The sequence below is a fragment of the Trematosphaeria pertusa genome (genome assembly GCF_010094035.1).
Source record: "Trematosphaeria pertusa strain CBS 122368 unplaced genomic scaffold BU26scaffold_5, whole genome shotgun sequence".
NCBI classification, from domain to species: Eukaryota; Fungi; Ascomycota; class Dothideomycetes; order Pleosporales; family Trematosphaeriaceae; genus Trematosphaeria; species Trematosphaeria pertusa.
In genome coordinates, this window is record NW_022987216.1 from 1,000,910 (window position 1) to 1,025,844 (window position 24,935).

Consider the following 24,935-nt stretch of genomic DNA (forward strand, 5'->3'; position numbering starts at 1 on the left):
TGCTCTACTTCTGTCACCTCTTCTTCCCTCCTGGCCGCACTTCCACCCCGCCCTTTCCCCCGTCTCCCTCGCTCTCTTCTCTGCCTTTGTGCAGCTTCTGCATCTCTTACATTGTCCTCTTTGTTGGACTACCGTTATCCCTCTACTAATCTCGATCCTTTCGAGCGCGCCAGTACCGCCGCTCCTGCCAGCAAAAGAGCCCGCAGGCCGACCGCATCAAGACCACGCCGCCTCGCCAGCTCTTGGTCCCGTCCTTGACGCTTCCAGCTTCAGCATTCGCCCTCTGCTTTTCGCTTCGACATACTTTGCCCGCCCGCCTGCGCACCTTCCCGTCGCCGCGTCGACACCGCCTTACCCACACCGACGCCGAGGACTCGCGGCCACGGCGACCAGCCTTTGTTAATAGCTCCAACTTCGCACTGCCCGTCGGCCGCTTTACGATTCTAGCCTCTACCTTACCACCGAGATCGCTACGATCCTTAATCTTCTAATCGCGCGACAACCCTCACGTCTGCTGCCAGCAAACGTCCTGTACAAATATCCCATCTCCTGAGCGCGTCTGTCCGTCCCCACGCGCCCCGAACGCTCCCTCGACTCTCCGTCTCGTTGCTTTCTGAGACCGTCCACTTCCATTCTGTATCCTTCCTGGTGTTGTTTACGCATCACTTTGTTGCAGCCTTACATTTCGCCCTTTCCTACTAGAAAAGCAAAATGAGCATGGACGCAGGCGGTCTTGCTCAAATGACTTACAACAACTTCCCGTCCAACGGCGGCATTGGTATGCCGACCGCCAGCTTCGCCTCCCGCGGAAAGGGTGCGTCGCTCAAGCGCCTGAGCGTTGCCTCCCCTCCCAAGGTTGCCTCGATTTCCGAGAACGCGGAGACGCCGACTCCTCGCACCAGCCGCTCTCACCTTCTCGCTGGCCTCCGTACTGCTCCGAAGACTCCGACGTCCGCCCAACCTCCTGCGTCGGCTCCCTACGGCCAGCGCCAGCACCATATGGGCAGCGGGGATGCAGGCCGCTTCGCCCACCAGGGTTACAATGCTGCCAACCAAGGCGTTCCTCAGACTGCCATTGGATCTGGCTTCTCAGGTGCCAACCAGTTCAACCAGCACCACACGCTCTACGATCAGGTGCTGGCGCCGCCGCCCGTGCAGTTCGACGATGCCGATATCGATCCTAGCATCGCTGCCCAGCTCCTCGCGACGGAGCTCTACCTCGCTCAGCGACAGCAGCAGCTCCAGCAGCAGCTCCTCAACCTCACGGCTCAGCAGTTCGGCGCCATGAATCTGACCAACGGACTTCGGCAATCGCAACCATTCCCGTCGACGCCTTTCACGCCACAGATGAACGCCTACGGTCAGCAATTCCAGAACACCTCAGCTCCCCAGGAGACCGACCAGCCTGGTGTCTACCTTGCCTTCAATCAACTTACTGGGCAATATCAATACGTGGTAGATCCGAGCTTCCAGCAGCTTCAGCAGGACGACATCCGAACTCAGACTGTGTCTGCCAATTTGTCGCACTCTCCGCCTCCCCCGACTCCGAGCTTCACCTCGTCCCCTCCCAAGGTCAACACGCCGACTCTGCAGGTGTCTCCTCCCAATGAGATCAGCCCAAGCCCTTGGGCCTCCCGCAGCTCATCCCCGCCAAAGAAGTCCCCGACCCCGCCGCAGGAGTACGACCCGCTTCCGCCGCCGTCCGCCAACGCCTTCCGCCGTGGCCACAAGAAGAACCTCTCTTCGCTTGCTGTGGACGCCAAGGCGGAAACGCCAGAGGGCCCGAAGTCTGCCTTTACTCGCCCGGTTGGATTCCCCGCGACTCCCAACACGGGCTCCTTCGGCCCAGGGCAGGCGCGTGCTGGAGAACACCCCCTCCGACAGCCTCGGGGACCGCCGCCACTAGAAGAGCTCCAGGTCAGCCCCACCACCAAGCACGAGGGTAGCAAGAACTTCGCTACGCGCCAGCGCCGACAGGCTGTGAGCAACCTCGTTCGTGCCGGCATCGGCCGCCGTGGACACCGCACCGATAGTGCTGGCAGCATGAGCCCAGTGAGCGAGACTGAGATGTCTTTCCCACTGTCCGACTCCGACAGCGTCCACAGCGCGGGAAGCGGCAGCCTTTCTGGCAAGCCTAGCATTGGAAGCCTCCGTGCAGCTGCCAACGGCGCCATCGGATCCGAAAGGAAGGCCTCGAAGGAGCGCTCTCGGGACCGCACCACTGTCGACCGCTCTTACACTGCCAACAGCGTTAGCAGCGATGAGGGTGCGTCGGTTGGTGGCGGGCTTGTCGAGATCCGAGTGGACGAGCCAAAGCAGTCGGGCGAGCGCCGCACAATGCCCAAGCTTGTCCTCACCAGCGCTGAGAAGCGAAAGAGCTCGATGTTCTAAGTGTCGCCGTTCCACTCCGGGATACCTTCTCGGCAGATTCCGAGGCGATCTTGTTCATATTGTTGCGGCGTCTTAGCAGGCGTTGCGACATTACTTACGGCCAGTCACGACTTGTTTCTTTGCTTTGCGTTCATTGGATTGGGGTTGCATTTTGGGTGGGGTTCACTGTTATTGCTCTTTCATGATTCACTTCGTCGCCTTTTCGGTTTCCGCATCATTTCACGGTGTGGAACCGTCCAGGTTCCTCTTTTTGGCTTCATGTCTCTGACTTATGCGAACACTGTTTTAATGAGCATGATGGGTTTCTCTTTCATCGTGTTGCGACAAAGATTGGACACAGAAAGATACATACGCCCCGACGGGTTTGGAGACTATGGACATTGGGAGAGGCGTTTCCCACAGACAACGAGCTTCTATGCCTGCGGCTAGGGCTCCTTGCACTCCTTTGCAATTTGGTTTCCTGGAAAGATGTATGGATGGAAAGGAGGCCTTACTGACCAGATCATTCCTTACGTGTTTCGTAGGATGGATGGCAGGGCATATATCAAAACGGCAGTTGAGATGACGAATGGGTGGATGGTCATGTAGGATGAGAACCTAAATGTTATCACACTCATTTAAAATTTGTCTGGATCTTGGACATTGCAGCGTGTTCCTTTTGTCTGGCCAACGTCCTACAAAGGTACGAAGAGCGGATAATTGTTTCCTCAGCCCTTTACTTCCTGTTCCCTCTGCCGATCTCGTCACGTCCTTCTGTAAGCTAGCTAAGCAAGCTAGCTAAGCCTGTGCAATAAAGGCTTCACTCATGCTTGTGTTAGTGTAACGGTACCTGTGTGATCTGCTAAACCACGTGGTACCCGCGTATCGATAAGGCGGCGATGACACGGTGGTGTGCAACCGTAAACATGAAATTTCTAGACAACAACCATTGACCTTTCCCCACGCCTCCTCATGAAGGAACAGAGCTTTCGAACACGTCTATTAATCGCATATGTGCCCTTCTGCACGTAATCTTCCAGCGCTCTCCCTTTCAGAGCGCCCCGCCGCAATGGCTCCTTCCGCGGAGGCCACAGTAGAACCCATCCAGCCTCCTCCTACGCCGCCCACCGACCGCCCTCTGCATACTCTTCCCGCGCCGTTTACAGATTCAAACCTCACAGTCCTGGCCCAAGGCGCAGAAGCGCTCGTCTACAAAACCGTCTTCCTCACGCCGAACACACCCTGCGTCGTCAAATACCGACCCCCAAAACCATATAGACACCCCACGCTCGACAGGCGGTTAACGAAAGCACGAATACTAGCTGAGGCAAGAGTGCTCGTCCGGTGCAAGAAGGAGGGGGTCAGCGTGCCTGGAGTACTAGGCGCGGATTGGGACGAAGGCTGGCTTGCGCTGGAGTGGGTGGAGGGGAAGACTGTGAGGAGGGTGCTGGATGGCTGGGCGGAGAGGATAACAGCGCTACAGAGGGAGGGGAAGAAGACGGAGGAGGAGACGGAGGATGAGGCGATGTTGGGGCTTATGAGGAGGGTGGGAAGAGTGGTGGGGAGGCTGCATGAGATTGGGGTTTGTCATGGGGATTTGACAACGAGCAATTTGATGCTGAAGCCGCCTGAGCGAGCTGATGTATCTACGAACGGGCAAGTACCGCCAGAGAGCTCGAGACCAGCAGGACGCCAGACCGTTTCTGCAATGCGCGAGACAGCCATCACAGAAACCGACTCCGTCCCTCCTCCTTCTCCGCCTTCCCGACTAGATACCTCCGACTCGCTCGAAGGCGAAGTCACGCTCATAGACTTCGGTCTCGCAACGCAAAGTACGCGGGCCATGCAGGAAGAGGAACGCGCAGTGGATTTGTATGTGCTGGAAAGAGCCTTCGCCGCTACACATCCGGCAGCCGAGCCGCTCTTCCAGGAGGTATTGAAGAGTTATGGAGAGAGCTTCAAAGGAGCACGGCTGACATTGAGGCGGTTGGAAGATGTCAGGCTGCGGGGTAGGAAGAGGAGTATGTTGGGCTGAGGAGGGGCTGATTGCAAATCGAGGACATGATCAAGATGGACTTGCTCGCGCTGACATGGTTGTCGACGAGCTCGCTCTACGGAGAAATGGGGAAACAATGTCGACGGAAACATGGGCAGACGATTCACATCACCCATGGCGTCATGGAGGAGACAAGTAAAACATCCGCGCCACAATTTCGCGAGTTTTGCCCTGCGATGCCGCAGCAGTTCCTGCGTATTCGGGCGCATTGGGTCACGTGCGTGTCGTGCATCCCTCGATCTACGTGAGTCGTTGCATCACCTCGGATGCCCGCTCAAACACTCTTCCCCAATTTCGGGGTTCAACTCGCGAATTCCCAGGAACGCGGCGCCCGTGGCCCCTTCATCTCCCAAAACACCAGTTTTGGGCATCGCATTCTCGCATTGTGTTAATACAATTTTCCTATTTAGGTCCTTTCCGCGAAACGGGATCCGTGCGTAGCCTCAGCCCCCACTACATAACATAGCCATACACTGCCGTTGTTATCTCAGCTCGGGGCTTTTAAGCTTCGATTTCGCGACGATCGGCGGAGCTAAGTCCTCTCACCGTTTGGGCAATCATGTCAGTGGCAGTGTGCAGCCGCAAGTGCAGCACTTGTGGCCAGCGACTGGTCTGTACCAAGCCCAGCTGGGATATGGGAAGTTCCGTGGCTGAGAGCTGGCGCTGCGGAGCCTACTGCGTATGTCCTTACACTGCGAGGTCTATTTTTGTGAGTAGCTCATTGCTCCTTTGGTGGGAGTATATGTATTACGGTTGCTCGGATGCCTTGTCGTTCAAACCATTCCAATCGCTCATCAGTCGCAACAGCCCCTTCAAATCCCTATCCGTAGTGCATCAATTTTCTCTGTATTTATCATCCCATTCGCGCTAATCGCAGCATGTCTGCAACGCTCGACATACCTTCATCCGTCAACCTCCTCGCCCGCGCAGAAACCACAATCGCATGCGTGAGCGCCACGCCGGACCATAATGGCTATGTTCCTCCCGGCTCTTGCGATTCGTTTTATGAATACTACCCATCATTCGCCCTTGCTGCGGTAGTCACAGGCCTCTTCCTCCTAACCACCCTCGGCCACATCCTCCTAGCCTTCTACCACAAGAAAGGGTTCTGCTGGGTCGTCTGCATGGGCACGCTGTGGGAGTTTGCCTCGTTTGTGTTCCGCACGCTGAGCACGAAGAATCAGCAGAATAAAACTTTGGTACAAAACAGCTTTCTGCTGTTTGCTCTAGCCCCGTTGTGTAAGTCCTTCCCTTACCTCTTTCCACCCCTCCTGTGCGGACAGTGTGGCTGATCTGGCGGACGTAGGGATTAACGCTTTCGTCTACATGGTCGCCGGCCGTCTGATCTTCTGCTTCCACCCCGAGAAGCGCGTCTACAAGTTCAAAGCCATATACATCGGTCGCTTCTTCGTGCTGGCCGACATCGCCTGCTTCGCCGTGCAGTTGGGCGGCGCGCTGATGATCAGCCCTGGCGCGAGCCAGAAGCTCAAGGAAACGGGCCTGCATGTCTATCAGGCCGGCATCGGGCTCCAGCAGGGTTTTGTGCTGCTCTTCGTCGCTATCCTTGTGGGCTTCCATGTGGCGATGCGTGGGCTGGAGCGCAGTGGCTGGAGGGATAGCCAGAATCGGAAGTGGGGACTCATGGTTTGGGTGCTGTATTTTGTGCTGATTATGATTACGGTAAGGTCCCACTCATTCGTCTTCTCCTCCTCCGTTTGCCGTCCTTGAAACAAGACGCAGGGCTGACGGAACCCAGATCCGCATCGCCTACCGCCTCGCCGAATACCTCATCCCTCTCGACGGCAACCCGCTGCTCACCCACGAATTCTACTTGTACGTCCTCGACGCGCTACCCATGTTCCTCGCGCTCGTCGCCCTACTCGTCGTGCACCCCGGTCGCGTGCTCGTCGGGCCCGGAAACAACTACCGCGAAGGCAAGAAGCAGATGAAGGCTGAGAAGAAGGCGAGGAAACACGGGAAGCCGTTTGGGGCTGATGAGGAGGAGAGCATGATGGGTGTGGAATTGGATCATGCTGGCTCGGCTTGGGGCGGATCAGCTGCGCCGGCGGCTTATAGTCCGTTGGGTGATGAGCAGGTGCATGGGGTTGTTGGGGGTGCGGATGCGCAGGGACAGGGGACGTTATATGATCCGCACTATGGGGGGATGTAGAAGAGTGCTGGATGAGGAGGTGGTGCTGGGCACTGTAAGGGTAAGTGTACCAAGTTAGATTTGGAGTACAGGTGTTTTGAGTTGTTGTCGGGAATGGTCATGGCGGGTTTACTATTTTCCTTTTATTCCCCATTTGTATCGCGTTCTATATCCTCGTCATTCCGTTTATTACTTTTATCCTGTATGTTCTATCGGTAGATCTACACGATTTTCTCGAATCCGGGAGCACGCAATGCGGGTTCCAAAACTGAGTCTATAACGGTGTAGAGCTTGAAGAGAGGGATGTAAAAGGTGCGTACGGCCGTTTCTTTCCATGCCCAACAGTTGTCGGCTTCTGTATCGGTCCCGTTTTCCCTTAATTCCATCTCATCTGATTGTGCGCCCCTCATTCACTCTAAAAGGTCATTAGTATTGTCCCGCTCCACCAACCTTCGCCAACACCAACCACCACTACATCTCCTACGAGCACATATACTAGACAACACATGACGACGTAGCTACTCTTCTTGATTGTAATGGCCCGCATCGCGATGTGGTAGTCATTGTAGTCATTACTATGAAAAATTTCCGCCTCGCTTCACCGCCACTCAGGAACAATAGCTTCAGCGAACCATCGACGAGCATTCCGGAGACAGACTATTGTTCGCTCACGCTCCACGCAGCCGGAGACAATATGATGACCGCCGGCGAGTCGCTCCGCAGCGCTTACAATTGTCCGCCGCCGTCGCTCACGCCTCTCCCTGCCGGGCAACGCATACAGCCAGCAGTACAATGGTAAGCTCGACAACAATCGCAAGGAGCTCCCGTCCGTCCGTCTATATATACCCGTCTCTCCCCTCCATTTCTTCTTTTTCCCAGACTCCTTTCCAACTTCTACAACGCTATCAGCTTTGCTTCGACTTCTTCAACTTTCATCAAGACACCAACTGAGCTCACGCACAACCACGCTCTTCTTTCCTTCCGACATCTACTACATCACTCCTCAACAAACTCAGTCAGGAAATGAAGTCAGCAGCCATGCTCTCCCTCCTCGCTTTCCTCTCCGTCATCGACACGCTCTCCGCTATGGCGCTCCTCCTCGCGCTCTTCGACGAGCTGCGCATCCTCGTCCTCGCCGCTGGATCTGGATCTGGATCTGCGAAGACCTCTCTCATCCACAAGACCGCTTCCGCTTCCACCGCTTCACCGCTTCTCCTCAAGATCATCCGCCCGGTCAGCATTCAGGCCGTGGAGGAGAAGCCAACTCGCAAGGTCCATGTCCGACCGCGCATCGTGGAGGCGCCTACGGGCGGGTATCAGTGCGCGGTTATGTGAGCTGAGCTGAGCTGAGTGCTCTTGCTCACTGGATCACGTACTCGTTGCGCTAGGGATGGTATGTTCACAATCAATGTACAGCTTGCTTGTGTGGTGTAGGAGCTAACGCGAGTAGACTTTCTTTCACCGGCATCGCTCTTCGCGACTACGGCATATTGTCTGCGCAACGCATAGCCGGTCGGGTCGGACGGATGGTTTCGTGGTTTTCATTCCCCTTTCACCGGACATTGTATCATCGGCACCTTCAGCATACAGTCATGATTTTCAAGTGGCTTCTCGATTCTTCTTGAATGGCTCTGGATCTATCTGGATACCGCGAGCGATGGATGGATGGGGCTTTTGAGCTGACTTCTTCCTCTCTTTCTGTCTTTCTGTCTTCTTTCTTTTCAATATCAGACGGAGGTTTCTTTTCTCTTGAGGAAGAGCTAGGAGTCTGGATGATGGTGGGAATGCGGTAAAGCTTTAGGATAGCATGGTCTCTTGCGTTCCCGATCTGATAGCTTTTTTCCCCCTCGGCAGAAACAGAAAAATCTTTGAGAAAACAATCTTTGTGCTCTGATAGAATCGCGTGATGCTTCAATTGGTCGTTGAGGCCGTTAACCGTGGAATGAGATAATAGTTACGGTGTTGTAGTCTAGGCGTAATCCAAAGCTGTGAGTATTCATACGCTACCTAGAGACCGACTCCATGGCGAGCGAGCAAAACTCCGTGCGTTCGTATAGGAGAGCAGCAGTAGACGAGGCTGAGAGAGAACCCGTCGTGGCTGAGAGCCTGATATAGACAGGTATCCACGAATCAAAACCCCCCGCTACATAAATAGCCACCACGAGCCACATTCTCTGTACGAAGTAGATAAGCGACCGCAACCTCAGGCCTTCCACCAACCTCGGCAGCTCCTCTTCTCGATCACCAGACTTTCAGCATGTAGAGACCTCGTATGGGGTTGAGTTATACTACTGTAGGACTCTTGGGTGGGCGCGCGGTCAGATGTTTGTTTGCTTGGTTGTGGCATCAGGAGATCGCACCAGCCACGGTGTGTGGCATACCCGGCTCAGCGCGAAGCAACATCGTGTAGCTGGCTATGAGGGCATTGGCGACCGCTAGTCTGTGTCTGTGTATGCTGTGAGGATATTGGGTATATAAGATGCTAGAGCGACCATGGATACGCCTGGGATTCCATACAAGATTCCTAGGTTCATAGAGAGCTTCCGTTTCCTACTTCATCAGCACTTATCTCTTCTTTCCTATCGTCATTCCCTCTGTCACGGCCAGTATGCGCTCTCTCGTTACCCTTCTCCCAGCGCTAGCCTGCACCGTGAGCACTGTGCTCGCCCTCCCCTTAAACACCACCAACACCACACTCCCCACCCCCGCTCCCGGAGCCGGAGCCGGAGCCTGCATAATCTCCAATGCGACCTCGCCCATCCTACCCAGCAAAGACCCCTGGTACAAGCCGCCCGCCAACTCCTTCTGGGAGACCACCTTGCCCGGCACCGTCCTCTGCAGCCGCCCTGCACCCGCACAAGACGAAACCCCCGGGTCCAGCGCCATGAACATCCTCTTCCGCACGACCGACAGCCACGACAATCCCACCTGGACCGTGACCACGGTGCTTGCGCCCAGCACTCCCCGGAGCCCGCCCGCCATGATCTCGTACCAGCACTTCATGGACAGCCCGTCCGTGGACGACAGCCCCAGCTACAGAATCTACAAGGAGGTCGAGCTGTACTTCATTGTCGATTCGCTGCTGCAGAAAGGCTACTACGTCAACATGCCCGACTACGAAGGGCCCAAGGCGAGCTTCACCGCGGGCAAGATGTCCGGCCACGCAACGCTCGACTCTGTAACGGCGGCGCTGCGGTTCCTCCCCGACGGCATCCAGTACGCCATGTACGGCTACTCGGGCGGCTCGTTCGCCACGGAGTGGGCCGCCGAGCTGGCAGAGTCGTACGCGCCGAAGCTGCACTTCGCGGGCGCAGGCATAGGCGGCGCGTATCCGAACGTCACGGACGCCTTTGAGAAGCTGCGCGAGCTGCAGCTCACCGACTCGGCGTGGGGGAAGCATCTGCGGAGCGCGATGCTGGGCATCGGAAACGAGCACCAGGACGCAGCGGACTCCGCTATGGACATCCTGATCAGCATGGGGAAGCTGAGCACCAAGGACTGGGAGGCGGCGAAGAAGATCGTCAGGTCGACTTCGAAGATGGACGCACAGGCCATCTATGACTTCTCCGGCCAACTCCTCCAGAGCGCGACGGTCCAGAACGTCCTGGAGGAAGACGCCAGGTTCGGATTGCACGGCCTGCCGCGCATGCCCATGGTGATTCACCGGCATGAGCTGGACCCGCTGAGCTCGACTGCAGAGACGACAAGTCTGTGGTTTGGGTACTGCTTCCATGGCGCTAGGGTGCTGTACCACCTTAACCCCGATGTGTCTAAGGCGCAAGGGCAGGCCAATTTTGACTGGCATAGGCAAGAGGGAATCGACGGCATGTTCAAGGGTATGCCGCAGTATTTCGAGCAGATGTTCAATGGGACGTTCCTGCCCGATGGTTGCCGGTGGGTGTATGATAACTGGACGGTGTTGTAAAGCAGGGCGTTCCTTACGACCGGAACGGTTCATTTCTTCGCGGCTGGAGCTTCATTAGATTATTGAATAGACTCAAGACTTAACCAGCTTTGAAAAAAAGGATTGGGGCTCATAGCTACCACTCCCTTCAAGATTTCTCCCCCCTAGACATGCCCCCTTCCTCACAGCCTACTCTTCTCCTCCAACAACTGCATCCCCGTCTCTTCCTCCAACTCCCTAACCGCCTCCCTCGTCCTCCCCAAACTAACCTTAATAGTCCTCAGCCCACTCCTCTGCGCCCACTTCAAATTCACCCCAATATCATCCAAAAACAGCACATCCCGCGCGCTCACTTCCCCGAGCCCCTTCCGCTCCGCAACCCTACCCAGCTCCCTAACCGCGAGCTCATACGCCTTAGGATCTGGTTTCCTAACGCCGACATGCGCGCTCGAAATATACACATCAAAGCAGTCTGCAATATCCGTCGAATCGGCCGCATGCGGATGCGGCGGCGGCGGATGCAGCAGCGCCTTCTCAAACAGCACGCCCTCGTCGTCGAGAACGCCAGTGGGGAAATGCACGGTGTTGCTCAGCGCGCCGAGGACAAAGCGCCCGCTGTGCCTCAGCCTCTTCAGCGCCGGATACATCCACGCGTCCGGCGTGCGACTAATGCGCATCATGCGCCAGAACAGCCGCTTCGCATCGATATCTGGGACGGCCGGCACGCGCTCTACCGCCGCCGCGGGAACGCCGCCGGCGTTCTGTGTCACGGAGTGTTTGCGCCAGTATGCGGTCCAGATCTCGGGGCGCGAGAGCTGCGCTTTGAAGGCGCGGAACCAGGCGTCGTTGAGCTCGACCTCGCCCCGCTCGATGAGCTGCCACGCGCCCGTGTCGTGTGGGCCCTGCTGGATGGCGTGGTTGATGTAGCCAACGGGAATGTCGTTTTCCAGCTCGTAGTCGAGGATGGCTTGGAAGGGGCTGACGACCTGGGGCGGTGGATATGTTAGCAGGAGCGCTTGGTGAGGAAGGAATGGAACGGTGGATTACCCACACAGACGCCGCCAATGTCGAAGAGGATGGCTTTCGGAGGGGTTTTGGGAGGCATTGTGATGCTGGTGGAGGGTTCACTGGGTGCTATGAGGGTATCATTGTGCTGAACTAGCTGGCAAGCTCGCGTCTTAAAAGTCGCGTTGGTCGAATGTAGTGGGGAACAAGTTTCCCGACAGATGCCGAGGCACAACAGCCCAGCATATCGATAAGGCCAGATTATCTGATATCAGACATCGAACATCATTATCGTCAACTTAACAGCATTGCTAAGACATGAAATCGAAAATAAGCTACTTAGATGTGCATCTCTACTCCGCATTAAGCGTGATAGTAGTGACCCTGTCGCCCAGAATCTGACCCGCGGAGACCGAACCATGGCCACCCATTCTCAACCCATTTCTCCTTTCCCAAACAAAAACGCGCTCTTTTAGACGCTAGAAAGCATGTGAGAGGAGCATACCGACAGAAGAGCTGACCGCTGATGAAATCTCCATGGGTAGGAAAGCCTTCCGATACCCTAAAGCCTGAACCAAGCAAACGAAGACCACGGAGGCCGTAAACAGGCCGAATAGCCGCACTGAGAAACAGCAACTCGTCATAACCTCCGCTGCCCTTTTTTGATCAAGCAGAGTTGAATGAAGCTTGATACCAAACATCGTCCGAAAGATACTCCAGTACATGAGACCAAAACTCCACAGAATATCGAGTGCCGTATAACGCCAAACTTGTCCGAGGTATGATGAGTAACAAAGGAAATGGAATGACTGTCGAGATCAATCGCCCTTCACGCTCGAGCTGACGTAGCCATCGTCAATCTCTTCGCGCTCAGCTAGACCCACAAGCGTTTTGCTTGCGTCTAGGCACCGGCTGACGATGCGGCCCCGCACCTTGTTCGATAGACCACTGCGACGGCCCGTCTGGTGTCCTACCCACTTGCGTAATGAGCTGGCAAGACGCTCAAGGCCATAGCTGGCTTCGGCTTGGAGCGACGGGTCTCGAATGAAATGGCTGAGAATCTTGTATCCTGCAACAAAACTAAGCAGAGTCGTAGTCGCTTCTGGGAGGAAGGTGTTGTTGACCACAACGATGGCTTGCCGGCGGGCTTCGGATTGAGGAATTTCCACGAGGACGTGGCACTTGGCCAGCGTTAAAGCCATCTGGATGTCCGTTGCTACTGGAGCGGCGCCAACAAGATTCATGAGAGTGGTTCCGGTGGAGGAGGTAGGAGCCGGCAATGCTTTGAAAGCGGTAGCAATGCGTGAGGCGCGATCATCGTCCAATACAACAGCTTGCGCAATTAGAGCTCTAAGCTGCGCCTGGGACGTCAGAGGTGCGGTTTGTGCCGCCAACTCCAGATCAGACTTGACCTTCTCCTTTGCTGTGCCGTTCTTAGAAGCTAAGCAGCCAGCCAGACCCTTCTTGAGGACATAGCTAGAGTACCAAGCCGCAAGCGCGTCTAAGGGAGAAGAGATGGCAAAATCTTCGACAACGCCATCCATAGATTGATCCACAGCCGTCTGCTCTGCGATGGGCCGATTCCAAGCGAGATTGTACGCGCGCTGGACGATGCTGGGGACAAGGACCTCGTCACAATCCTTCTCTAGCAGAGTCGCCAGGTGATCCGGCAGGGGCTCGGCTTCGCTGTCTGGTTTTGAAGCCATGTTAGCAGCGATCCTCTGCTCGCTTCGAGCCATGTTCCAATATCTCCGAGCCAACTTCGCGCTAAGGTTGTCGAGCATCCACCCGTAACCGTGACCAGCGTTGGCAAGCTCCCAAAGCAGGACCCGGAGATGCAGGGCCTTGAGCATCAGTCGAGCAGGGGTATCAGGTAAGGTTCCAGACGCCATCAATGTCAAGACTAGCCTGCTCTTGCTGATCTCCGCATCACCACCGGTAAGCTGGGCATCTAGCGCAATGTTCCATGCCTTCACCCGCGCAGCTTCCTGCTCTTTCGTGATACCAGTGAGGAATGCATATCCAAGCCAGCCAATGATCTTTCGCGTGCTGAGCTTCAGTGTCTTCAGGCTTAGGGCAGCGACTTCTAATAAGAAGTTGTGCCGAGGAACCCATACAGTTTGGATCGCGGTGAGCCAGGCCTGCCGCCGCACTTCCACGGGGGAAGCAAGAGAAGGAGCGGGAGACAAGACAATTGCAGGCGCAGACTTCTTCTTTGGCTTCGTTCTAAAGTCTAGGAGTGGCGCAATAATGTAGAATACGGCACCGAAGATAAGCAACAGCTTGGCGAGCGGGAACTGTGCAGTTGCACCGCCGAAGGAGACTTGAGGGGTGAGGATGGCAGCGAAATTGAAGGGCAGGGCGAACAGCCCGCGATCTGCTGGCTCTTCTTTGGATCCTTGCCTTTCGGCCAGGCCTTCCAGAACCATCAAACCTGCAAGCGAGCCAACCATGAGCTTGCCCATCATGCCGTTGCCGCGTCGCGCATTGACTAGCGGGGGCCCGGTTTGGCCGGGACGAGAAGAGCCGGAGAAGGGCGGATACGCGGGCGCATAGTGAGGCTGTGGCGGGAGTCCGCGGTGTAGACTTGCAATGTTCTCTGGTACAGGGATCATGCCTTGCGGCGGCCCGGACATGGGCATGCCATGGGACGGTGTGAATGGGTCGTCTTGATACCTGCTCCCGTCTGGTGTGCTCACAGGACCATGGAGAGACATGGGTCCTGATATCGCCATCTTCTCGTAGCTCTCGACGCGCCCCTTCAAAGCGTTGACCTCCTCTTGCAGACGCTTATTACGCTTTTCAAGATGTCGAATATATTCAGTAGCCTTCGATAGCACGGTAGCTTTGTTGAGCTTGTGGGCCGGTGTGAGCCCTTCGAGATCTTCCGGGTCGTCATCCTCTTCTCCATTTGCGCCCGGACGTGACATAACGCGCAGACTGGGTACGCTGTCGCGGAGAGCGGCAATCTTATCATTCAGATTTGTCCGGTATCGCTTCTCAATCATGTTGTGTGCAGTCTTCTTTGGCGGCAATTGCTTCTCCCTCTTACCTCCCAGTGCTGGTTCAGTCTCGTCGGTGGACGACTTCCTCTTCTTCGAGTTCTCGAGTGCCGGCTCGGGCGACGAATGTGCGGAGGAGCTGGTCCGGCCATTGTGGGTCGAGCTGGGGCTGTGGCTGTTGTGCAGGCTTGGTGTTGACAGCGCGGGGGCTGGAGCGGCGGACGTGCCTAGCTCTCCGAACTTGGGAGGCGAGAAGATGGGATTGTCGTCGGATTGCTGCTGCTGCCACATCGGGGTGGGGTAGAAGCTGCTCTGTTGCTGGCCTTCGCCGGATGAGGGCGAGCTTAGCGTGTTGGCATCGAAATTGAACGCAGGCGGGAGCTCAACGCTTTCTCCGAACGAGAAGGGCGCGCCTGTTGTTCGCGCAGGCATCGGCGCGGTCGTGGGCACACCGGTGGATGGGAGGCCGAGGGACGCGTCGCGTAGCTGGGAGTTCTGGCGGCGGTTGAAGATGGGCGGGCGTTGTTGGTCGGGCTTGAGGAGGCAGGCGGGGCCTTGGACGTTGAGCGGCTTGAGGTCAGGAGCCTGCGACGTGTTTGGGTCCCACTGCATCCACTCTTGGAAAGAGTTGAGATCGTCGGAGGGTGCGGGCAGCGTCATGTCATCTGCGGCGGTGGTGAGCCATGACGGGCGCACGCCACTGCTGAATGGAAAATCAGACGACATTATCGGGTCCTCCATTCTTGCTTTGTTCTTTCCGAATGCGCCGGGCGGCGTCTGGCGACTTGATCTAGTAGGGCTCAGGGGTGGTTTGAAGCTGTCGAATACGCAGTAGGGTCCGACCTGCGGATGTCGCAACGGATTAGCACTGCCGAACAAAGGAAGCCGTCTCCGGCGTCACGTACAGCGACCCGTTCGAGCTCCAGCCCGTCGTCTGGGCTGCTGTTAGACTTGGGCATCATGGCGGCGGACGTGGGGTCAACCGGCGCATGCAGAGCGCGCAGCAGCAATGGTCGAGGGCAAGGACAGAGTAGAGATGAGGGCGAAGAAAGGCATGCAGCTCTTACCAACAGTCAGAGCGTCACCGCTCAGATCATGCGATACATACATCCAAAAGGGCCTGCGTCTGGTCCCGATCCTAGGCGGGCAGATCCGGGCGCTCAAGCGCTGGGTGCTCGATCACGACACCGCGAAGCTGCAGCACGGTAGGGCAGGTACCAGGCGATACGGACCGAGACGCGGCGACCGGTGGCAGAATGGTCGCTGGGACGGGGGTCGAGCGATCCGCAGCGTATGGGGTGAAGGATAGTGGCAGAGGCTCGTCTGATGGTGGTGTGATCGCGCTGGGAGGAGGGCAGCGGTGAGCCGGGGTGCAGCGCAGGCTGTATGGCAGCTGAGCGGGCAAAACTCGGCGCAGGGAGGATCAACGAGCGAAGGAGGGCAGCAGGACGAGGGCAATGGCGGCTTCTTGACAGCGCGCTGCGACTGTCGATGATGTCTTGTGGGAGGGATGAGGCTGGAGGTGGGTTTGACACAGCAGCGGTCTCGACCAGCCGAGCGCTCCCTGCTCCTGTGTTCGGGCGCCGCGATCGCTTCACGTGCGGCAGGCGCAGCCGGATCGCTCTCGAGTCAATAGTGGGTTCTCTCGTCCGCCGGAGCACAGGAAAGCCTCTGGACCGCCTGTATTACTTGCACGATTTACCCTGCAGCAGAGAACCATGGGATGCAGTGCCCTTGCTTGGGTGCTGATGTCGTTCCTGCCCCACTGACAGGAGCTGATGCGTGGGACGTAGCGCTGGCAGGGCAACGTCATGGAGGTGCTGTCCGAATTCAACCACCTCCGACCACCTCTGCTCTCTCTGGCTGCACCCCTTCCCTGCCTCATTCTCGGAGACGGAGCTCTCGCCACGCGATCTGCGCGAACCACTGCATCGCGCCGCTTGCCGAGCCGATTGTGGCGCCCTATCACAGCTGAATGCAAGGCACCGCACCGCCGCCCGTCTGCGCAGGCTGAACCACGGCAGAGGAAGGACAAGCGCTCCAAGAAAGCAAACATGGAGACGGCAGCCACGTGGAGCTCAGTTTCGCCATACAGTAAAGAGTGCTGTTAGTGGCGAAGATCCTCCCACATCCACAAAAGGAAGTAGCGATATGCTCGTCATCTTCGCCGACGACGCCCCAATGCATCGAACAGTCTCCGTTGGGAATGCAGGCCAGCCCGCATGCGTGGTCTACGTTGGAAAAGAAACTTCTGGCGCAGTACAGTAGTGCCGTGTGGTGCGCTGATATTCACAACGGAAAAGGAAAACTCTTGCGCGCGAGAGCGTTGCATCCGCCATGCACCGCCACCCACCGGACCCAAACCCCCTGGAACTCTTCCATCGAAAAAGATATTCTAGCGCTCAACGCACGGCGTCGCCCGCAACGGGAAATCCCACGGTGGAAAGGCATGCAACGACCGTGCCTGAATGCGGCTACCTAGGTAACTGTCGCTGGAACCCCTGCAGAGTCTCCGCGGGAAAGGACATGTCAGTGTCCATACAAAGCTCTATCGGCTATAGGGGACTATTACGTCCAACTTCAGACGCTCAAATATCTTCCCCCCTTTTTATCGACACTGTCCAGTCAGACGTGTCAGGCACGCTATAAGTGTCTTCGTCAGAAAAAGAACTTCTCGTATGGAGCCCTGAACCTACTCATACAGTTAGCTGTTGGCGTCTGCCTCCCAGGTCGCCGAGCGCTCCACTCCGTCCCACAAGCCGGCAGACCACTGGGCTCGCTGTTCCTCCAACGCTAGCACGATATATCCTCGTCCGTCTATCCAATGCTATGTCCGGCATTGCGCATCGATAGCGAACCGCAAGGGTCGCGGAAAGTTCCTCTCGTGAAGCCGTTGACGCAATGAGTCTACAAAGGCCACTAGACCGCGAGGCAAGGAGGCGCCAGAGAGAGTCTTTCTCAATATAGGCAAGGGATTCGTAAAGCTTATGAGCACTCCTCATACCTCCACCAGCCCCTGAAGTAATACTCAAAACGTTCCGATTAAAGGGTAAGGCATCAAGTCCCTCTGCGTCACCCTCTACGCGTTCGCCGGGCTGTGCTGAATAGAGAGAGTATCATGCCGCACCGCGCCGGGGACTCTCACTCACGGCCTTCCAACTACTGGGCGAAGCTTCCAGTGTGCGATAGCTTCTTTTGCAAACAGCGCAGATGTCGACGGAAGAGGAGCCCCGGAACCGTCAGTGTGAAGAACATTCGTCGGTGTAAGACAACCATCGATGTTTCCATGAGAGTATGCTTCGATCGAATAGACACCACGTATCGTCCCGACGGCGTCAACTTAGCCCTGTTGTACGACGTCGACTGATGGGCAAGACGCGAGAAGGTACTGTTCCACTCAGGGTACTTTAGGGAAGATGGATATCATCCATCGGGAATATGGGATCCCATCCAGGGGCAGTCCACAGAGCGAAAAGAAATAAAAGACAGGCGATAGCTCCTCTGAAATTCTCCAAAGCTCGCCTACTCATACCAGTAGCTAGGTTGACCCCGTCGCGTCTGGTATGCGTGTTGCCCGGAGCTCAAACTTGGAGTCCAAGTCGTACCGACACAGGAAAGTCTGGATTCTGGACAAGAACTGCCCAGCCTCCTTGTTTCATTTCTCGATGAACTGGTGGCTGGCTGGCTGGCTGCGCACGCTCGCTCGCTTGCGCTGGTGGGCGACAGTGGGGTCTTGGCCGGTGGAGGACTCGATCCAGAGGTTTTCGTGATACGTCGCTGCGATCGAGCGTGCTCGCTTGCGGCGTAAATCTGCGCCGCCTGCTCAAAGTCCCGATTGCAGGGGCATTCATCTCCCTCTCCCGCTGTAAGGTTGTGGAGGGAGGTCCACAGGACGCGCATGCCGAGCGACCCCGTAGAAGAAGCCCACCCACCGTATATAAGACGCGGGGAAGAGGCCTCAACATCTTATGCCCGCCTGCCTGCCAATCACCCATATGCCCTTGTCCAAGTCGCCCGGCTCATCGGTGTCGGAGATCTGCTTGCCATCGAGGAGTGTCTAGCAAACAACACGCTGCCACTGCCGTTGCCGCTTCCGTATGCCGGTTAAGTATTGAAATGCGATAGCACCCGCGGGGAGTGGCAGCTCGGTTGGCAGCTCGGTTGACAGCCGGGGAGGGGAACAGATTACCGGGTGGTACAAAGAGCCGGTCGGCAATTCCAGCCTACGGGGATGGCATGTCGATTCAGTTTCTTACCCGCGTTTTGGCGGTATTGTGTGGAGGGTGCTACCGCGAAGCGATCGGTCTCTGCCTGATGTTGTTGGACAGACAGGGCTGCCACTGTGCTGGTGCCGTACTGCGTGTTCCTTTGTGGTGATCTAGGCTGCTCAAGGTAATGACTGAAGGAGCGGAGACTGGCAACTCTTGTTGCTCACGGAGATGAGCGGAGGGAACGGTGCGGTCCGCGGTACCTCGTAATAGCCTGTATTTGGGAAAGGACATGCACATTCGGTCGCCATAAGGACCTATATCCTCTGTCAGCGTATGACCTGGCGTCGGTCCCTAAAGCGGATGAGAAACTGCTCGCACCGATGCTCTTCCCATCGCGCTGGCAGACGAGGGCGGTCGGCGTCGGGGGATTCGCTGCCGGGGATGCTCATCCCAAATTCCATACTCCCTTTCTCTATGCGGCAATGAGGATGTAGCGAAGGCTTGTCGGCGAATCCTGAAAGGATGGGGAGAGCGGGAAGACAAGTTCTCCCTAACTTGTTTCCGTCTACTTCTTCGAAATACGCATCTCGGAGCTTGCCTCTAGTAGCCACTGTATGTTGAACGCAGTGAATTCGAAGCGATGGGAGTCCGTATAGCCTCTCTCGATAGATAAATGTGTCCGTTGAGAGTTGAAGAGATGAGAGGAAAGTGAGGGACCACGCAATCGGTCGAGACACCGCCCTAGAAGCGTGAGTAGATAATTTCCCGCACGTAGCGATGCACGTCTGGTAGGAATTTCTCCGGTACGGGGGAGCTTTTGCTCGCTGTCAACTTTTTTTACTCAGTGGTTTTGTGGGTCCCCTGACGTTACATGGCGCTGGTTGCAAGCTCCTATATGGCAACGGGAGTCAATCGGACACCCCTTTGCCATACGTTGGGTGTCAGGGTGAGCATTCGGCTTGGGCTTTTGCAAAGAGCGGTATGGTCCGCTGAACTCGCTCGAAGTAGCTTTTTCCATGGCTAGCTAATATGGTGGCGCATTGAGAAGAAGTCTTGTCGGTCGGCACTTTCACTCCTCGGAGTTTCTCAGTTTCAGCTGAGTGCCACCATGAGAGGGTCAGGAGAACGATGTGAGCCGTTGGCTAGCAAGTGGTTAGAGCGGAATCGACATCGAATGCTAACCCTAGCGGCAGTGGTTCCAACGCTGATCGTTTAGTAGAGGCCGTACTATCATACATGACTCGCAGAATGAGGGAATAGTAGACTGTGTAATATAAGGCCAGGGATGAATAGAGTATCGGCGATAGAGGAGAAATAGTGAGGCGGATAGAAGGAATAGCTGGACTTACGGTTCTGCTTGTCCTCCGGCTAGGCGGACCCATCACTTACAGAATGTTGTCGACCCCGACGCTCACCTGGACACGAGGCGAGTGCTCCCTGTCTGTTCCCCATCGGAATTCGCTCGCCAAATCTCGGATACATCTCATCCACATCTCGCCTCTGGAACTCTATCGGAGATGAAGTGAGTCCCAGTTCCGACACATTGGGCTCCAACATCTAACCGACGCATTGCGTGCTGGCGATTCCCAAGACTCTGATAACCGAGCAATTAGGGGCCGCTATTAGCACCGGATGGGTCGGAAGCCTCGCCCACGGCTAGGGAACACAAAATCTGATGATTTTGGGTCCAGCAAGCTCTAAATCGGGACGGCTCCTGATCGAACGCGGAAGCTTGAAGGCAGAATAGGAAACACTATAGGTGATAGGGGTACATATCTGCTGAGCATTCGCATTTCATCGCAGATGGTGCAACATGATTTGCGCGGGGCGGACCTCCGTCGCTGAGCACGTTGGCGCCAATTTCGGCAAGCCTTCTTCGAGGTCTTCAAGCCAGCCTCAACTTGGGCGAGTAGTAGCCAAAAATGAAAGGGAGAAGGTTCCTGAGTCTTGTGCGTTCGAGATGGCATGGGCGATCGACGACGCCTCCATATGCAAGACACCCAAAACTGATCGTGACAATGCGGGCATCTGCATCAGAGCCCTGCATGTCGGGTCGCGTCGAGGCACTGCGCCAACGCGAAGCCCTCCAAGCAGGCATTACTACGACCACACGCCCTGTCAAATCCACATTCTCGAACACCGTTGGATGAGGATTCGAAAAGTGAAGCTTTCCAGGGTTCGCTAGAGCGATCCTCCCTCAAAGGGGGAGGCGCTGACTGCGTGGAAACATCATAGCTCCCAACAGGAGAGAGGCGCTGAAACACTTCGTAGCATGAGCCAATCGCTACGTCTTGGCGACGGCAACAGTCGTACGATGGGCGGGAAAGAAGGTAATAAGCCAGCCCTTATAGATAATTCTGAAGGGGCGATTGGCGACGTGGGTGACGTATGCCTGTTTTGCCCGCATCTGCGTCGCGTGTTACACGGAAGAGAACTAGGGTAGAGTCCGGGGCTGCGTGGATTGAAATGGCGGCCTGCATGCAGAAAATAAGAGCCAAGATTCGGATCGAGATCTCTCTGCGCGGCAAAGCCATGTCCAGCTCTTGCAAAAGCGGCCTATTGATCAAACTCCCCTTACTCCAGAGTGGTACGACAGCTGCACCGTCTATCTAGGGAGCATCGAGGGCTTGAATGAGCGGTGCTCCTGGTGTTCAACGGATCCTGGCGTGCAACACCGTCGAAAAGTGTTCGTGTTCTTCGTGCCTCGGGACATCGTATTCTAGGAGCCGGAGTACATGTGATCGATCTCGTACTAGGTATTCCGACGATGGGGTTTGCAACGATGCTGACATCCTAGACACCCATCCTATTCTCGGACTCGCCGAACGGCCTCTTTTACCGGGGTAAATCCATAAGTCAGAAGCCGTGCCAGCGACATACCTAGGAATGAGAGTCGCTACAATGGCCTGACCACAATGCCAACCGACGGTGGACGAAACAGTGGATGTTCTGCTCTCCGTGACGAGGATGGTTAGATGCAAGGTAGAAGCGGCATCATTCTAGTCCTGCAGTGTACCGCGACACGTCGCGATTAATCAATAAACTCTGGAGTAGCCCTCATGACACGATTTTCCCAACGCAAACCAAGGCCGGGGAGCAGATGTGGGGCGTTGCATGATTGCATCTCCGCAAAAGTGTGGGGCAATCATGGTGTTGAAAGTCGCGCGTAGGAGGCTGTGAAGCCAGCCTGCCCTCGCATGCTGTCGCAGCACATGGGGTACCAACCATGTCATAACAAGGCCTTTATCGCAGTAGATGTCTGCAGGATTGCAAGATACCTCTCCTTGCGAGGTGCGTGAATGGATACCGATGCACCCTGTCAACATGTCTTAGCTTTCTCGCATTTATAAGCCCGGACACTTCTCACTCGAAGAGGCCGTCCCCTGCGGTACGCTGATGTACGAACCGATTGGCCGGATTGTCTGCGCGATGGAGGTGCAAGGTGACAAAACCGTGCCTAATAATAGGTGGAGACTTTCGTAGTGATTCGTTCGTTTTGGCGACACGAATTATTATTGAGACGGAGCTCTGTGCGGCGTGGAAGAGTCGCGTTCAGGAGTGACGGGAAGCGGCTTGATGAGAGTTTTGGGCCTCGAACAGGAGTCGGATGAAACGTACGAAATAGGCAATATACTTATCGCAAGCTGGTGCTGGCAGTATCGTTCGACCGCCTATCTCAATGGTCATCATTCGCCGCGTTTGACGTAACTGCTATAGCGCTGCTGCGAGATGGGGTTGGTTGGGGTCGGGATGGGATGTGCTTTTAGCCTGCAATCATCCCGACACCCAGCGACGGGCACCAAAAGCTTTGTCCGGCTTGTTTTTCACACCTCGTGGTGGACCCCTGACGTGCAGATGGATTCAGGAGCACATCCCGCTGGTACGTACACGCTGTGCTATATGACCTTACATATACCCCGCTTCGACGATATCGATAAGGCCTGAAGTCGAGGTGGAGTTGTCTCGCAGTAGAAGTGTCAGTGCTGGAATAAATTGTCATCGAGCCATAGGAGCACCGTTCCGGGACCTTGGGCTTCACTCGAGGCAATCACGTTGGTCCGAAACGCAAAATGTTGGGCCCTTCCAAGGTCTGTATCGTTAGGCAGGCTGCAGTCCCCAGCCGGTTTGCTGGGGCTAATCGGAAACAATGACCTTAATCTGGATAGCGATCTTACATCGCAGGATCGCTACCAGAAATCTACCCGTGTCAGATCCGAAGCACGCCTAGAGCTGCGTCTTGCCGTGCTGATTGAAACGTCAAGTCGGTGGACGGCAATAATCACTCTGGACGAGGTGGTTGGCGAGATGAGTTCCGCTCATTGGAAATGTATGGCTTTCGTCGCACCGCTTGCTGGAAGAGTCAGCGTTGTTAGGCGGACGAGCTACTGGCCCTCGCATCTCGAATCGCGAATGTTATGCAAGATTGCAGACAATTTTAGAATCTCAAACGCACGGATATTGGCCGAAAGATCAATCTGAGGCTTCCGAGCTTGTTCGACGTTGCAAGCCACCGATCTCACGCAGATGCGGCCGGATGTGATTTGATTGCAGTGTAGCGCGCTGCGATTTTGTGGGACGCCGTGGGGCATTTTCAAGCGAACTTACATTGATTTCCAAGTTCGTGGCAGTGAACGTCATGGATGATGCCTGGTACGTTTCGTGTGAACACAAGTTCCAAGCCTGCAATCGATTGCATCTTTCCCCTTTCCCAGACTTTACGGGTCTTCATGCCGGCCGCACCGGCAGCGCAACTCGAAAAACGAGCGGGCCGTACTGTAAAGCGCATGGAGCTGGGGATACATACATGTCATGCTACTGCCTCAAACGAGTAACCCTTTCGCGAGAGGACGGACGCGCGGCAGGGCGAATCATTGTTCGGCCTGTCTTGAGGGTCGCCAACCTTAACGCCTCCATGCCGAGAAGGGACGACGCCAGATGCACTCGATCTCGATATGAAGCGTGCCGATAGCGTGGCGTGGGCAATAGATCCTGGGACTTGGTCCGCTTGCTCACGCCTCTTGACAGCGGCACCGCGCATGAAGATGGTCAGAGCAGCGAGCACAGACTGGACCGAGGTGCGGCCAAGCTGTTTCCTGCGGGCAGCGGAGCCGTGGCGTCACACTGAACACGCGCGGACACAGTGCAGAATGTCAACGGCGCCGAAGGTGAGTTCTCAGCGCACACATCAGCCAGATCTGGTAGAGGGCTTTTGACTCGACGTAACCGGACCGTACACCACGCCTCGCGGTGGATATATGCGCGCCACGCCGCTGGGTCGACACGGGCGAGGGGCAGCGAGGAGCGGTGGGTTCCCCCATGTGGCAACAGAGTGGCCTGATTGTTCGGAAGCGTCCTGACCAGCCATTATTGCAGCGTGGGCTCGGGCAGCACACGAGGGTCGAACGGCATGGTGGACGCGACTCATGGCGCGCGGGCGCTGTTCGCTGCCTGATCGTGCGCTGGACTTGGGGAAAGTTCGCCGGCGCTTCTGCGCGGCTTCGCTCCCGTTCTTCGCTGAGCAACAGCGAGAGGCGTGAGAGGGCCGGCCCAACGTCCGGCGACCCCCCCGCGCTCATCGATGATGGCGCCGATTCAAGAACCCGGAGAGTTCGTGATCTCGGACGTGCTGGACGTGCTGGACGGCCCAAATGCGGCCGCATGAACGGCGAGCAGTGTGTGCCGGGCGATCGCGAGGCCTCGGGACTGCATAAGGCGCAGACGAGTTGCAGAAGCTGACATTTAGATAGGCGGTATGTACTGGTGGCGCTGGGCAGACCCAGCACGGCTACAGGAAGCGCCAAGCGGGGGGTACCGCAGTACATAGGTCAGAATTGCGATCGATGATGACCCCGGTCGCTCCAGTGGCCATGCAGCCGCCCCGGCATGGCCCACCCTTTTGGGACTCAACCGCACGAATGCAGGCTCCGCCCGCCGCCTTCGGCTGTATCGCGCTCGCGATGCCGTTGACGTGAGGGAAATGCGGCATGGCGGCGGGCACACCCAGTCTTCAGCGCGGTGCAGCCCTGCGCAGCGAGCGGAGAAGGAGGTCTGCCGGCATGCCGGAAGCCCGCCCAGGGCATCAGGACTCGGGCTGATCGCTACCCCGGGAGGAAATGGCCTTGTCGGGGGCTTAATCAGATCAGGATCGTTTCGACCGCAGCTTCGCTTACGGGGATTAGCGCACCTCCAGGGCTCCAAAAGAGACATGCCTGTAACTGACTGGCATGCTCCAGGATCC

At 56.5% G+C, this 24,935-nt stretch overlaps 8 protein-coding genes across 8 annotated transcripts; 5 read left to right on the forward strand and 3 right to left on the reverse strand.

Annotated features, from left to right (window-relative positions):
* Nucleotides 1-557: 557 nt before the first annotated feature.
* BU26DRAFT_271459 (uncharacterized protein) lies at nucleotides 558-2,578 on the forward strand. The gene has a single exon (XM_033821386.1). It carries the CDS (start codon nucleotides 712-714, stop codon nucleotides 2,389-2,391), a length of 1,680 nt encoding a protein of 559 aa, XP_033685862.1. The 5' UTR covers nucleotides 558-711; the 3' UTR covers nucleotides 2,392-2,578.
* An 861-nt stretch (nucleotides 2,579-3,439) lies between these two features.
* Nucleotides 3,440-4,405, forward strand: BU26DRAFT_423210 (kinase-like protein; the record flags this gene model as incomplete). Its single annotated transcript, XM_033823497.1, has 3 exons — nucleotides 3,440-4,012; nucleotides 4,051-4,069; nucleotides 4,143-4,405. The coding sequence occupies 3 exons, from the start codon at nucleotides 3,440-3,442 to the stop codon at nucleotides 4,403-4,405; spliced, it is 855 nt and encodes a 284-aa protein (XP_033685863.1).
* Nucleotides 4,406-5,304: 899 nt separating this feature from the next.
* On the forward strand, nucleotides 5,305-6,596 carry BU26DRAFT_503479 (uncharacterized protein; the record flags this gene model as incomplete). Its single annotated transcript, XM_033826699.1, has 3 exons — nucleotides 5,305-5,665; nucleotides 5,733-6,106; nucleotides 6,183-6,596. The coding sequence occupies 3 exons, from the start codon at nucleotides 5,305-5,307 to the stop codon at nucleotides 6,594-6,596; spliced, it is 1,149 nt and encodes a 382-aa protein (XP_033685864.1).
* A 1,026-nt stretch (nucleotides 6,597-7,622) lies between these two features.
* BU26DRAFT_517635 (uncharacterized protein) lies at nucleotides 7,623-8,379 on the forward strand. The gene is made up of 2 exons (XM_033828617.1): nucleotides 7,623-7,968; nucleotides 8,026-8,379. Exon 1 carries the CDS (start codon nucleotides 7,662-7,664, stop codon nucleotides 7,908-7,910), a length of 249 nt encoding a protein of 82 aa, XP_033685865.1. The 5' UTR covers nucleotides 7,623-7,661; the 3' UTR covers nucleotides 7,911-7,968; nucleotides 8,026-8,379.
* An 804-nt stretch (nucleotides 8,380-9,183) lies between these two features.
* On the forward strand, nucleotides 9,184-10,568 carry BU26DRAFT_549523 (LIP-domain-containing protein; the record flags this gene model as incomplete). The annotated part of the gene is made up of 1 exon (XM_033832004.1): nucleotides 9,184-10,568. One exon carries the CDS (start codon nucleotides 9,184-9,186, stop codon nucleotides 10,498-10,500), a length of 1,317 nt encoding a protein of 438 aa, XP_033685866.1. The 3' UTR covers nucleotides 10,501-10,568.
* A 12-nt stretch (nucleotides 10,569-10,580) lies between these two features.
* On the reverse strand, nucleotides 10,581-11,664 carry BU26DRAFT_271507 (HAD-like protein). The gene is made up of 2 exons (XM_033821387.1): nucleotides 11,531-11,664; nucleotides 10,581-11,465 (listed from the first exon to the last, which is right to left on the reverse strand). The coding sequence occupies exons 1-2, from the start codon at nucleotides 11,582-11,584 to the stop codon at nucleotides 10,662-10,664; spliced, it is 858 nt and encodes a 285-aa protein (XP_033685867.1). The 5' UTR covers nucleotides 11,585-11,664; the 3' UTR covers nucleotides 10,581-10,661.
* Nucleotides 11,665-11,835: 171 nt separating this feature from the next.
* On the reverse strand, nucleotides 11,836-15,505 carry BU26DRAFT_517636 (uncharacterized protein). Its single transcript, XM_033828618.1, has 2 exons — nucleotides 15,392-15,505; nucleotides 11,836-15,329 (listed from the first exon to the last, which is right to left on the reverse strand). Exons 1-2 carry the CDS (start codon nucleotides 15,446-15,448, stop codon nucleotides 12,303-12,305), a joined length of 3,084 nt encoding a protein of 1,027 aa, XP_033685868.1. The 5' UTR covers nucleotides 15,449-15,505; the 3' UTR covers nucleotides 11,836-12,302.
* Nucleotides 15,506-20,809: 5,304 nt separating this feature from the next.
* Nucleotides 20,810-21,512, reverse strand: BU26DRAFT_517639 (uncharacterized protein). Its single transcript, XM_033828619.1, has one exon. The coding sequence runs from the start codon at nucleotides 21,229-21,231 to the stop codon at nucleotides 21,043-21,045; it is 189 nt and encodes a 62-aa protein (XP_033685869.1). The 5' UTR covers nucleotides 21,232-21,512; the 3' UTR covers nucleotides 20,810-21,042.
* Between the last annotated feature and the right edge of the window lie 3,423 nt (nucleotides 21,513-24,935).

Bases quoted from the DNA above. Each gene is read 5' to 3' on its own strand.
- BU26DRAFT_271459 (XM_033821386.1), top strand. From the start codon at position 712: ATGAGCATGGACGCAGGCGGTCTTGCTCAAATGACTTACAACAACTTC.
- BU26DRAFT_517635 (XM_033828617.1), top strand. From the start codon at position 7,662: ATGGCGCTCCTCCTCGCGCTCTTCGACGAGCTGCGCATCCTCGTCCTC.
- BU26DRAFT_271507 (XM_033821387.1), bottom strand. From the start codon at position 11,584: ATGCCTCCCAAAACCCCTCCGAAAGCCATCCTCTTCGACATTGGCGGC. The intron at 11,466-11,530 runs GTGGGTAATCCA...CCACCGCCCCAG, and splicing joins TCGACATTGGCGGCGTCTGT to GTCGTCAGCCCCTTCCAAGC.
- BU26DRAFT_517636 (XM_033828618.1), bottom strand. From the start codon at position 15,448: ATGATGCCCAAGTCTAACAGCAGCCCAGACGACGGGCTGGAGCTCGAA. The intron at 15,330-15,391 runs GTACGTGACGCC...CGACATCCGCAG, and splicing joins TGGAGCTCGAACGGGTCGCT to GTCGGACCCTACTGCGTATT.
- BU26DRAFT_517639 (XM_033828619.1), bottom strand. From the start codon at position 21,231: ATGGCTTTGCCGCGCAGAGAGATCTCGATCCGAATCTTGGCTCTTATT.